At 41.5% G+C, this 14,106-nt stretch overlaps 1 protein-coding gene across 2 annotated transcripts in view; it reads right to left on the bottom strand.

Annotated features, from left to right (window-relative positions):
* Window positions 1–544: 544 nt before the first annotated feature.
* The window catches only part of UBFD1 (ubiquitin family domain containing 1), a 62,724-nt gene continuing 49,162 nt past the window's right edge, over window positions 545–14,106 (bottom strand). For both annotated transcript variants that reach the window (XM_086940448.1, XM_086940447.1), the window contains exon 7: window positions 545–4,468. In XM_086940448.1, coding sequence (XP_086796574.1) covers window positions 4,358–4,468 — 111 coding nt within the window. In that variant the 3' untranslated portion in view covers window positions 545–4,357. The remainder of the gene's footprint in view (window positions 4,469–14,106) is intronic.

Raw genomic sequence — 14,106 nt, 5'->3', positions numbered from 1 at the left:
TCCTATAAAGCTTTTTGACTATGAAAAAAGTATTTCAAATTGTATGCATCCGAAAATGTGTTCTTGTATGGTGAACATGCATTGAGACATTCTTCTGTATTTTAAAGAATCCCATGATGGAGAAATGTGAACAAAATATGCAATGTGGATATAGCAGTCAAATCACGTTTTTCCTCTCGGAGTAGTAGATAAATGGAGCAGCATAATGCAGATGATATGAAGTGTTCGTGGTAGATCATTAAATCTGGGGAGGTCTGTAGCTGGCAAGGCAAATGCTTTGGTTCCATCAATTACGGAGTGTACCCACCTTAGTAGTATGAATGAATTGACAACATAATATGAACAATGTCTCATTTTTGTCTACTTACTTCACTGAAGTTCACTGTTCACACCATGTCATTCTAGGAAAACTCAACTAGCTGTGATTATGCTGTTAAAACACAGACGGGTACATAAAGTAACACACTGCCAGAAACCACACACTGAACACGCAGCAGCACTGGGAAACCACATATAGGATATGTCCAATGGAAACAAGTAGCTGTTTGGTTAAATGCTCTTTTATTATGTGTTACAAATTCTCTCGTGACTGTCATGCCTTTGAAAGATGCTGGACTGGCAAAGATAGCAAACTGAAGTCCTCCTTAGATCCACAGAAGAGATATGGCATACCACCCAGCTCTGGAAAGGCTTTCCGGCCAGGGTAGGAGAGTATTTGGCCATGTCCTCCATTTATTAACTAGCCTTCTTCTGATAGGATCACCAAAAGCTTGTGTAGGGAGTTCAGTGTCAATATCCATTCAATCCTTGACCTCATTGCAAGACCGACAACTTGAGTGCCAATAGTGCAAACAGTGACAGTGGTTTTGATATGGACACATGTCCATTTGTAACTGTACTGAGACCACCAACTCATCTCACATGGGGTCACTGTGTGGCCACAAATGTTAATGACTTTCGGTCACTACTAACCTGAGTTAGGAACGAATGAGAGCCTAAAGAAAGATACTGTATAGGTCCAACCAAAACAAGAAAAGGCTCTGCATATCTGTACCATCCCCTATTCAGTTAGAGGTAAAAGATGCTCTCATGTTTTAATTTCCTACCTTGTCCAAAATCACCCATGTTGCATATATTCCTCATATCCAATCCTAGAAGTTAAACACAATTTACTATTCTGTCAAAGCTCCTTGTCCTTAAATGTTGTGATGGCAGTCTCATAATACTCCCTCATGTATCTATCCTTCAGTTGGAAGGCTCTACTGATAGACATGAATTTCACAAACAACTTAATCCCAAGGCTGAAAAAATAATTGTTGTGTAAAACACCTAGAAGTGAAAGGTTCTGCATGAATCTTTCAATCTGCAGATCCCTTCACATTTAAATGAAAAGTTCTTGATATCTGCTCTCTTTCCTACAGACTTACCTACTCCCATACAGCCTGATTGGGTAATTGTACCCCAAGCAAGGTATTCAACTTGGGTAATGTGTACTGGCTGTACCAATCCCTCAAACTATCAAGATCCAGAAATGAAAAACCGTGCCCACCCCACCTTCACATAACCTAACAGTTGAATGGCTCGGTAAACTTGGACCAAAAATGGGAGCTCCATCGTTCTAAGAGGTGAAAGGCTCTATATTAGAACCTGATTGGCTTTCAACTGTGAGTAACCAATAACTAATGTGTTCCACATCCTTAAAACATTTGACCAAGGACTTGCAATTGTAAGTTTGCGTACCCTTCATGCTATCAGTAGCTACAATTGAAAATACGGACATACCTCTTTCAATATTGAAAAGTAAAAAACAAAGGGTGAAACTTGTAATGGCCCTTCACTCACAAGGAAATGATACCCTTCAGCAGCCAGATTATAGTGTCCTTAAAAAAGCCAGTCGTAAACTTGTACACCACACTTACTGTAGACAGCAATTCAGTCCTTGATGCAATCCAGTTATCAGCACTAGGGCCATTCGATCACAAATGTTATGGGATACGCATCTCCATTCCAATCTATCCTAAATTCAAGATTGTTTGTACTCTCGCAGTACCAAAGTGATTTATTTGTACCAGGGGCTCAGTATCCCCTTGCATCACTCAATTACCGGTTCTGGCGGTGGAAGGCCATTTCCCTCTACAGACTTGTGAGCCTATCAATCCTAGAGTAGAATGCTCCAAGCCATCCAGCTCCAAAGGTCAAAGGTTTATACCCAGGTTTGAATCTAAAGGCTCTCGGCTCCCAAGGATAAACTTAGAAGGCTCAGTATTTATAATAACCATTTAAGTTATTAAAACATGGAGCGGGCAATGTTCAGTCACTTTTGCCATTCAGTCTTAAAGTTTATATATTTAACATGTTTATGACAATCTCACCCGATCCATACAGTCTTAAAAAATAATTATACTCCGTGCCTATGCCAATCTTTCTGCCAATAAATACTAGATAGTAAACGATTTGTGAAAGTGAGCCAACTTTTAGCACACCACTTACAGAAGCATTAAGTTCCCATACACTGTACCAACCCCTTGCCACTTGCCACCTGGTTCTAGAGGTGAAGGGTCGTCTCTGTGGAAGATACCGATGTGTGGTAACCAAGTTACTCATCACTAATCTTTCATACAGAGTCCTATGATCGTATGAACTCTGCCTGGCACTTGTCTGGGCCTGAGGACATATTCATAGAAACAGATCAATGAAATAATTAATACTCGGGAACATAATACCAATACTGAGCCATCCAGTGAAAGAGATGAATTACAACGTGAAGCTGCTGCAATGCTTGATTCATTCAGAACCGTGAAAATCTGCATACTCGAGACAATTCCATAAGCACTGTAGCCCCAAAACAGGAAGGCTGCAGCAATCAAAAGCGAATTTCTGTCCAATGGATCCCAGGCTCTTAAATCCTGTGCCAATTACATCGACCATGTGCTCACAGTTGTTACAGGAGTTCTGTGAATCAACCATGCAGATCTTGCAGACATTTTTCAAATCTTTTTTAGTCTTATATTAGATCTGATTTGTTTTTAACCATCCATAGGCACATTTAAGAAAGTGAGAAATATTAACGCTTAAAGACAACAGTAGGGTCACCATTAGCCCTGAATACCAGGTGGTTCCACCACCTTCACACGTAGGGACAATATCCAACAGCATCTGGTGTTTCAAACACTTACCACCCATTGCCTAAAGGTTACTCTGGAAGCACAGAAAGCAGGGAGGGCAGCTGCTAGTCTCAAACAGTGTTCTCAATGAAGACTCGCCAGTGTGAAAAGATCTGTGCGTATACTATAAAGCCAATAGTAATCACCAGAGGTAAAATAACACAAAAACGTGTCACAGTGAAAAGCCACTGGATATTCACAGCTAACGTGCTTCTAAGATGGCACATTCATCAACCTTTTGCCTTATTTCAGTTAGGAACTCTGCTTCACATTAAGTACAATGATATTTGGAGATTTCACTGGATATGTGTTCAAAGAGTCAGCAAGGGACAGACATGGACACTCTCTACACCCCCACCCTCTAATCAAGCGAGATGCCCATCAGGGACATTGGATAACAAGCGCTGCCCTGAATCAAACTTTAGCAGGTCTGCTTCGGCTCTTTAGGGGGAAGAGGATGTTAAGGCAAAAATGGAAAAGAGATCTTCCTATCAAACATCCCAGCAAAATTAAACCACAAACTGCAAACTCAGGTGCTCCTCAGAAAGAAAGCTGTGGCACTATTCAACTGTTCAAATGCAAAACCTCTACCCACTGTCGCCGAAGGACAGAAAGAAGCAAAACCAAAAATCTTTGGGATTAAAAAGCATAGTAATTAGTTCACAAAACTTTTTGCTACATAAGCAGCCACTTGGCCAGAAAAATTACTATGGCTTGTGAAAGATCAAGGTATTTAAAAAAAACATTTTGTTAATATGGAAAGTGCCAAATTAAGTGAAACAACTTGCAGTGCAACTAAGAAAATATTTGTCTTCTTTTCAAATCCAGTTAAAAAAAAATATATTTTTGTAATTTTTTGTGTCAAAACTTCCTGGAAGAGCTATTTCTTATATATGTTTTGGCAGAAGATTCTTATTTTCTCATGAATAACATTTTCTGGATAAAGACGGGTTTCCTTTGTCTCTGAATACACCTGAAGCGGACTGCAGAACATTTGTTTTTAAGTTAAAAAATGAACTAAGAGTGGCCGGACGTCACCTCTGGCTCCCATCGATGTCGTGTGAAGGGTCAACAGTGTCAGAGTTCTATGGCAAACAGTGCCTGGATCCTCAAGGACCAGGTGATGGCAGGTCGTCCCCTCCTAATGTCCTGTTGTTTAGGGTCCGTCTCCTGCGCCAGAGGTGAACATGACTTCAAAAATACTGCCACTTGCCCAGGACGGTGTCCTTGATAGCGTCCACATACTGCGTTGGTACCCAATAAACCCAATAATAGGAGGCTTCCGTTGGACCCAGCTGGAACGCCTGAGGACATCAAAACAAGACAGTATTTAAGCAGTAATGTGTGCGCACATCAATTAATATTCCCACAATTAAAACTTTTTTCACTTTATAATAACCACTCTTTATTCCCATGTTTCTACTTTTTGCAATGAACTCAAAGTGCAACAATCTTTGAAGTTGGCTTGCTCGAAGGTGCGACTTTGGTAGAAAAGCAGGCTGCGCTCACACAACTCGTACTAAAAGTATTCTAGGAGTTGAAAATAGAGTGGGTACATTGACACATGTTCACATCCAAGGGTAGTGTTACAGGAAAATAACACATTTGGCATTACAGTTTTCAAACCCCAATTTTGTTAATTCCTATGAAAGTAAGTTACCAGTCACAATGCCAGTATTTTTTAGCCCAACAAGCAATCCCAGGTAACCAACTCGGACGCAAGGGGCTGGAATCATTGTGAAAGCTTGCAGGCGCCAAACAGGAAAAATACAGAACAAAATACCAAGGCACTACTCAGTAGAAGGGCAGCTACCATACAACAAAGCAGAAGGTCTAGCAATGCTGTGCTCCCGAAAAGGGCGAGAACACAATTTTAAAGAAAAAAACAACAGATGCATAAAAAACTAGCAGATGCAGTAAAACTTACTAAATGCGAGACTTTGCCAAGCAGGCATGGGGTATCCCAGCCTCTCACAAACAATACCAGAGACTGAAACAAAATGACCTAGGGGAGCGAAAGCCCTACAGAAAGACAGAAAGTGGAACACTAGACATAATACAATCGAACGCTTTCAGCGCAGTAGTAGGTAGAGGGATTGCACTCTAGACAGCCACAAAATAGTGTGTGACAATAGGTAAATATATAAGGTCTCTTTTGTAATGTGAGACCACTCAATCGGAGCAAACAAATTATGACCCTTAGGGGACATAATTAAGCGGAAGTGGACATGCGCTTTATCGAGGAACTGCCCAGGTTGATATCCAGATTGTGCTTTAACCCAACAGAGACATGGATTGTTGGCCGGACCATGTCAAAAGGTCCCTATGTTCAGTGGCTAATCGGATTGATTCTATTTCCCTCAGACCCAACACAGACAAAACAGAGTTCATGGTCTACGAAAATACTTCAGTCTAAACCTCAAATTGTTGGCTGGCTTCTCTTCGGATCGCCTCCTACTCCTAAGTCATGCTATCTGGGCATCATCTTCGATAAAAAAAGTCTTTTGGGCACACATTGATAAACTCACCTCCAATTGTTTGTTTATGTTGTATGATAAGTAAAAATTGGGAAACATCCTTTTCAACGCAACTTTTACCACGCAGTGCCTTTACGACGCAACTATTACAACGCATGTCATTCAACACATAGCGCTGGAGGGCGATCTAGGGTAGGGAATAGATTTAATTTACTAACCAACACCTTCCCTACTATCCACGGGGACTGGAGTTGGAATTGTAAATTAAACTATTCACTATCCAGTACCCCTTAATGCTGTACCAGCATGCGTTGTAAAAACTGCGATGTAAAGGCATGCGTTGTAATGTCATACATCCGTAAAAATTATGCAGAGAAAACTTTAGGTTAGATTATTGTAATTAGCTTTTTGGTCGTTTGAAATATAGTTTATTCTGCACTTAACAACTTATCCAGAAGGCATCTGCCTGTTTATTTCTTGTTGTGCGCAGTAAGATCAGTGTCTCTGCCCATCTTCCTTGAGGACATTGGATTCCTATGCACATGTGCGGTTCCTTTATGGCCGTGCATTTTTGTCACAAAGTTCTCTAGAGTCTTTCTTCTAACAACTACACAGCCACCCTTATTTCCTTCTATATCAGCTCAAAGACTGGTCATTTCAGCCTTCATCACTGTGTAAAAGTCCCTAAATTCAGAAAAGCCCTGATGGGAAATCAGGTCTTCTAAATAGCTACTACCATTAAATCCCCACCATGAAACAGCCCTCACCAAAATTAGTCTATTCTCCACTTAACTCCTCTTTGGCTTTTCCTTGGTAGTAGTCCTTGCACACATTTTGGGGATATATGGAGAATGAAATCAAAAGCTTCCCCCTAAGTTATACTTCTCTTCAGCAAAAATAAAGAAAGGGTGGGTATATTATTTGTTTCCCACTTATACTCCCCCTACATTAACCTGTATCAGACAAGGAGGGTCGCTAACTTCTACTGAATAGGCAGATGTGGCACAGAGCAATCTTGCTGATAGTGGTCTGTGCAATGAATCAGGAGAAGCATACGTTCCAGAAGCTGCCAACTGGAGTGAAAAGGCCCCTTGGTGGTAAAGGAGATGGGAATCTAAGGATGGATGTCCCACTGGACTGATCACGTTGGAAAGGAGTGGAGCACACTCAGAGAAGGAAACAGATTTTGGCCTAGTATAAGCCTCGAGGATGAGAGAAGGGGAAGAGCTAGATTATACACGTTAACCTTCTTTTAAGTCTTATGCCAGAAATAGTTAAGATGCATCAAACGCGAGCCCCCATCTGGATGAGGTGACCCTTTGGGGTTGATGCTGTATTATTGCGCTCCAATGACTCAATCCCTGACGTGAAGAGGTGAGAGCAGCGACAATCATAAACGATCTGGGATAGCGGTTCAGTGATTGTTTACTTAAAGAACCCTCAGCAAAAGAAGCTGTTCATTCCTAAATTAGAGTTAGTCTGCTGTAATAACACTGGGGAACGTGAGCTACCCAAGATCTGGGACTCCTTCAAGGTAGCTGTACTGGGCATGTGTATCGCATAGATGGCTAGACAAAAGAAGAACAGGGAACTAACACAACAGGGCTTTCTGGGAGAAAGCCAGGTATTAGAAGGAATGAAATTTCCAGAAATTATGGCATAAAGCCTTAGTGATCCGGTGCATAATTAAATGATCTTTGAAGGAGGAAGCAAAACTGGGTAGTGGTTAGACGCTACAATTAGAAAGAAACAAGCTAAAACCTATATGGGCAGTTAAGGGGAGTAGATGGACATAAGAGGAAGAGCACGTTAAGAGTGTTCAGGCAACATGATCTGAAACTATACACAAACAAGTCACTGATGCAGGGGCTATCACAGAATACATTCATGGGGTAGCCGTGACACCCTGACTGAAATGCAAAGGGACAAACTAGTGCAACAGATCGCTTTGGAAGTGAGAAAGAGCTTAAACAATTAAGGGCCCTGGCATCTAATGGCGTTGGCCCGCCTTCCACAAGTCTTTCTAGATGAAGCTGAACCTAAAAGGACTAATGCCCATCTATTTAACACAAATGCAGACGTAGGTGTGGTGACTATTTCAATGACCGAGGTGATGGTGTTGGCATTACTAAAATTGGGCAAGAACCCTGGAGGAATGCAGTTAATACTGTCCAATTTACTTCATAAATGTCAAAGCTAAAACATTTGAGAAATTTCTGGAACTTTGTACAAATTAATTAATGTCCAGCTGAACATAGAGGCATTCATACTGAAAAGATCAGTTGGGGACAATGGGGAAAGTGGTTCACCTAACAGATATAGCAAAAAAGCATAGGAAGAGCACAATGGTCTTGGATGCCGAGAAAGCAGTTGATAGAATGAAGTGGGCCAGTTTCAGGGAGCCACTTTTGGTGTGGGGTTTTGGCCCTTACTTTCTAGAGTATGGTTCTAGCAGGATAAACTGCACACATATAAGAGTATACAACAGATATTAACACAGGGTCGTTATAGAGCAGGGCACGAGAAAGAGCTGTGCTTTGTCGTGTTTACTTTTTGCACTTTACCTCAAGACCTTCATGAATAGGGTCCGCAAAGTAAGAGACATTGCACAGGTGAAACTTGGGCCAGATGACCTTAACCTGTCTCTCTATGTAGTTGTTGTCCTTGAATCTTTATCAAACCTAGCACTGGAGTTTGCCTTGGCAACAGGCAACCGACACAAAGAGAATGAACCAATGTTGCAGATGTGGCCAGATAGGTACTATTTCTCACACACTGTAGGACTGTACCAATATATTATATACACAAGCAGACTTTTTCAAATGAATAAAGTAACTAATTACTTTTTAATTAATTTTCTGCTTTTATGTAAATGCCATAGTGGAACAATAAAACGGTCATGCAGGTGGTAATCATGTTGTGCCTGGACTACGGTAATAGTCTTTATATTGCTTTATCTGCTGCAATGCTGAAAAAACTGCAGCGTATCCAAAACAATGCTAAAAGATTGCTATTAGCAATCCCCAGGTATCATTCACTATCTACACATTTGCATGCTCTGCACTGGCCTCGGGTGCGAAAGAGATGTATTTTAAGGTTCTTTGTATCCATCATCGAGCTCTCCCAGATAAAGGGCTTCTGATATAAGATCTCCTCTAACATTACTTACTATCCAACATTCATTCTGCTTCCGCCTGCCTGGCAACTGTTTAAAATAAAAAAATAAATACAAATAATAATAATAATAATAATAATAATAATAAAGCTTGCCTGGGTGACAGGTACATTTTATCAATGTGCCATTAAAATCTGAAATGCGCTTGATCAGATCACATTCAAATTTCTTGATCTTTAGAAACAATAGCTAAATGCGGCTTTTCAATGAATTTTATTCAGCCCTATCACTCTAATGTTGTTATGTGTTTAATAGAAGTTCACCCCTTAGTCGGTATTTCCAACATACGGGTAATTATAGTCTTAAAGGTCACCGAAACCTCTAAAAGTATTTTAATGGGATGGATGCAAGAAAAGCACTTCTGGACCAAAAAGGGAAGGTGTTGTCAATCTTTGATTAAATGACTATTTTTCTCAGTCAAACTGACCTTGCCCCCTAACAATCAGAAATGGTCTAGAAAATGTGTGGTTCATTTTGAGACTAGACCCAATAGTGGACACCATGCAAGGAACGGATGCGGCTTTCTCTATTATATGAGGACCACCCCAAGGTTTTCTAGCAGACTACAGTTCTTCACGTCCACACTAACCTAATGTGACATTGGGATTACATGGGCAATGGGGAGTGGAGCGCGGAGAGGGGGAAGCATCATTTTGGTGAAAGAAAAATAGGCAACAAATGCTCATGATGAATAAAGGAGATTGAAAGGATCACAAAAGCAACCATACCAATTGGAACATTCAGAAATGTATTGCCTTGTGTCTTCATGTCTAAGAAAGAAAAAGTTACTTATCTGTAACTGCAGTTCTCATTGGTGTCTTTCATTGTTCACATGCTTGAATACTGCCAAGATGTCAGGCAGGGATCCCTCCCTAACCAAGGTTTAATAGCAGTGCACCTATACACAAAACACTGGAAAAGCCATAGACAACATACAACCAATCCAGCTCATTTTATGGCCCAAGTTTCACCCAGTCAGAAGGGCGGGCACCAATCTCTATAGCCTTTACAGGCTGCAACTACTAGATTTTTCTGAGATCATCAGAAATTAAAGAATAAACACGAGCCTCATCAAAAAACAGGTGAAAAGGGCGCTAACCTGAAATCTATGAAACCTACTGAATGCTTGAAGAACTGCAGTTACAAGAAATTATTTTTCTTCTTTTTCAGAATTGGCCTTACAAAGTTTCACATGCTTGAGTTTGGAGTTTAAAAGAGTCATCATCACAGTAATACACAAATGTCCATGTAGAAGGTAGGAATGAAGCTCACCTTATGGAAACAAGATTCCGAGGAAAAGTCTGTCCCACTATCATTTCGGACTTCAAATTCATCTCAGTAATGTCTAGCAAATACATGTGTGAACTTCTATGTTGCAGCACTACACGTGTCACTGCAATCCCTCTGGTAGAGCAAGCTCATACTCGCCCTACAATAAGCCTGTTCACAGTGATGTGACCATGTGTCATGCACAAGACAATCTTTAGGGGGAGATCTAGTTGAGACAGGAGATTTTCCTTACTTATATGTCCAAATGTTACAAGGAGCTGATGTATCAGGTGACAGTTATCGGAAGAGAAAACTTTAGACAGTTCTTGCAAACAGAGTGGAATGATCTCATGGCCAATGTTGTGGAAAACACGTCGGCAAAGGCACCTGCTAATGTAAATGAAACAGCTGCACCTTTGGGATAAATGTAGGATTAGTTTGCACATGGTCTTTACAAAAACATATACATGTTTCTAGTTGTGCAGAAATACTTGATTAAAACAACGAAGGCTGGTCAGGCCTCTTAGATCATAAGAAAAGGTTGAAAAATGAACATTAACTTAAGAATACAGAGTTCCTCATTGAGTCAGCTAAAAAAGATAAGTTACAAACTAATGAGATGATCTATTATCTGGATCAAGATGTCTACCTAAATGTAAAAGCTTTTCCAGTTCATTCCATAGGAACTCAAAATAGAAGGTGCTTTAGCCACTGCTAATCTTGTGTGTCATCCAGAAGATCTAAAGCACCAAATTTGAATTCCTGAGGAGGCAAACTGTGAGAGGCAGGAAGGAAAGATTGTGATATATTCTGAGCATTGTGCAATGACAGGAGAAGTGGATCTGTTTAAAATTGTCGGGTGTCTGAAAAGGTATCTTTCAAAGCTCTGGAAACCGTGTAGCCTTGGCCAGGCTGGAGATTGCAAGATTATTTTGCAAGACAGTGCTCTCATTTTGCAGAGCACTCTGGAAACCAGAAGAATCACAGAGAAGGAGTATATGAACCTGTAAAGTGACTGAGAAGACTACCTTTGGGATAACAGACAGTGCCATCTGCTTGTGAAAGACATATTTTGAAGTTGTGGTCCACAGTTAACATATCCCACGTTGGTTTCCGCAAGCGAGCAATATAAGATTGAGTTGCCTGCTGTCCAATTCCCACTCAGTGGTCTCCAAAACTTCAAAAATCAGCTGGGAACATCCACACAAAAATGTCCACATCTCATACATGTTGTGCATATGGATCCATTGTTCTCCATGGCCCACAACCAGAGTTTCTGGGCCTAAAAAACATACAGAGCGATCTATTGCCCCCGGTTTGTGGCTGTAGTACATCGTTGAACCACTTTTCTGTTCAAACGTGTACTTCGGAATCCCTTACTCAGAACAGAATGTATTTGAGAGCCAATCTCACTGCCATGGGTTCTGGAAGATTTACATTAAATTTCCATTCCAATAATAACCAATTTTCCCCTTTTATGAGTGTGGCTCAAATGAGCTCCCCATCCAAGTTTAAAGACATTCTTGATAAGAATACTTGGGGGTTCAAGGGAACCAAAGAATGGCCAGCCAGTAAGTGGTCTATTATTTTTCACCAAATTAGCAATTTTTCATTCTCTGTCTCACATTGACCGTCAAAATAGTCTCAGTATTCCTGACACCACTGTGTATTTAAGCTGTTCCTGACTGGCCTCATTCCTAAACGACATCGTGGAACCAACATGATGCACGATATATGCTATAGCAATAGCTTCAACTTCCTTACTGTCACCAAGTTTTGAAAATGAACTAATAGCCAGCTGTTGAAGCAGGAGATTCTTTCTGTTCTTAATTTTGTCCGCAACAATCCTTGCCCCCAAGAAAACCCAATGTTTGGAGGGATTCAAAGTGGATTTGTTTTCATATTTCGGGGCATCACTCAAAGACGAAAGAATCAACAGTGTATTTTGAACTGCACTCCAAGCTAGGCCATAAGAAGGAACATTGATCAGTTACTCATACAAGTAAGGCTGAACTGACAAACCATGGCACCGCAAAAAGAGAGCACCAGTGCCATACACATGTTTAATATGTTTTTCCATCAATTTTATTCCAAACATATTACTTACACTCAGTAACACTTTTTTTTTTTTTTAAGGATACTCTTTTCGAACCACAGATTCCGCACCTCAGAATACTTCTCAGGCGCTGGGCTGAATCTGCAGGCTTACTAACAATGCTCCTGCACGCTGCCTGGCAGCACCGTATGGCACTGCACTGGTTCCAACCCGTCCTCCTGAAGAGACTAACTGAAGCCACAAAGCACTAACCCTGCATGCTGATGTCAGTTTCTCTTTTGGTTCTCACAGATATGGAGCTGAAGAATTGTTGGTACCAGTGTGCGGATTCCCAACTTGGGACCTTTGTAGGGGTTGAAAAGAGGCCACACCACCTAACGCGGAGGTGGGAGGGCAATGAGGACTATGTGGGCAGATGTAGTACCTTACAAGAAGAGATTAATGAAGAAATTGATCTTCTGACAGCTACTTCTAACTGCAGATTCCTCCGCTTAGAATAGATACCAAATATGTACTTGCCCACAGTAAAGGGTCTGGGCTTCGGTGCAGGTGAAAAAGTCTTGCAGGACCAAATGGGCGCAAAGCCCTTCCAGCTAGACTCCGCTTTCAAGGCAGTAGTGCTTTGTGAACATGAGCACTGATGCCCATGTCACAGCCAGGCAGATGTCAAGGACAGGTACCCTGCCAGCCAAACACAGTGGTAGCATCCCTGGCCAGGATGGAATGGGCTCTCAGACCTTCTGGAGAGTCTTTTTTTTTACTACTGTGAGGCAGATCTTGATACAGAGGACAATCCACCGCAGCAGGTCCTCTTCTTAACAGCCTTCCCTTACTGTGCTTGGAGATCTCCAGAAACACTTATCTTCTACACAGTGTTCTTTGGTATGATCAATGTACAAGCCTAAACCCCTTTTGGAATCTAACTGATGAAGCCTCTCCTTCTCTTTTGAGGGGTGAGGGAAGCAAAACAGGAATAAAGAGTGATATATTGTCCAACGAGGCAAGGAGTCCTAACTTCAGGCAAGAACGCCGGAGTTCTCAACCAGCAATTTATCTGGGGAAAAAATGTGGTTTAGGGAAGTTGCACTGAGAGTACCTGAAGCTCTCTCACAAGTTGAGATGAAGTAATCTCAATGAGGAAGATAGTCTTCAAAGTCAAGAGACATGTATGTATGTATGTATGTATGTATAAACCGTTTTGTAACGCGCTCCGTTACTTGAGAGTATCCTGGCGCGAGCACAGAGAGCAGCTATGCATTGGCTCTAAGGGAGCGTACATGAGTAACGTTAAGACCAGATTAACCCCACACTGTAGCATCACAACTGATTTAGGAGGAAATGTCTGCCAAACCTGTATAAACCTCATCACAACAATGAAACGACGGGGTTGATCCAGACAACATCGAGAGGCTGAAATGTCTGACAAATAGCCTTTTATAGTGCCCACTAGAAGGACTTGGTAATCCAAAGACACAATAAAAAAATGTTCGCTAGCTTGGCTTATTGAGGGTCTACCTTGCGGATACCACACCAGGTCACAAATCTGTCCTAGCACCTGACATAAAGGGACTATGTGCTCAGGCATTTGGCGAGGAGGATGAGATACATAATTTCCAAAGGCAGATTAAATGCAGTCAACTGCTGCAGCTCAATCTCCAAGCATGGAGGTGTAGACAGTGCACGTTTGGGTGAGGGACAGAGTGGGAGCCTTATTGGTGACAGCAGTCATGCTCAAAAATTCAGAATGTAGATGCCATTCGCAATCTACCAGATGCTGCCTGCTTAGCTCATCCGCTCAGATGTTCAAACATCTCCCCCCTGTTGGCTAGTGATCCGGGAAATGCCCTTATTAGCCAACCAACTACACAGGTGCAAAGCCTCCTGGCACAGGCTTTATGACCCCACTCTGCCTTGCTTGTTGCAATACCACATGTCTGTGGTCTTGTCCAAACAAATCTTCACCAG

This window comes from Lissotriton vulgaris, chromosome 10 (genome assembly GCF_964263255.1).
Source record: "Lissotriton vulgaris chromosome 10, aLisVul1.2, whole genome shotgun sequence".
Classification (NCBI taxonomy): Eukaryota; Metazoa; Chordata; class Amphibia; order Caudata; family Salamandridae; genus Lissotriton; species Lissotriton vulgaris.
The sequence above is the reverse complement of the archived record's forward strand: the minus strand, read 5'-3'. Positions and strand labels throughout refer to the sequence as shown.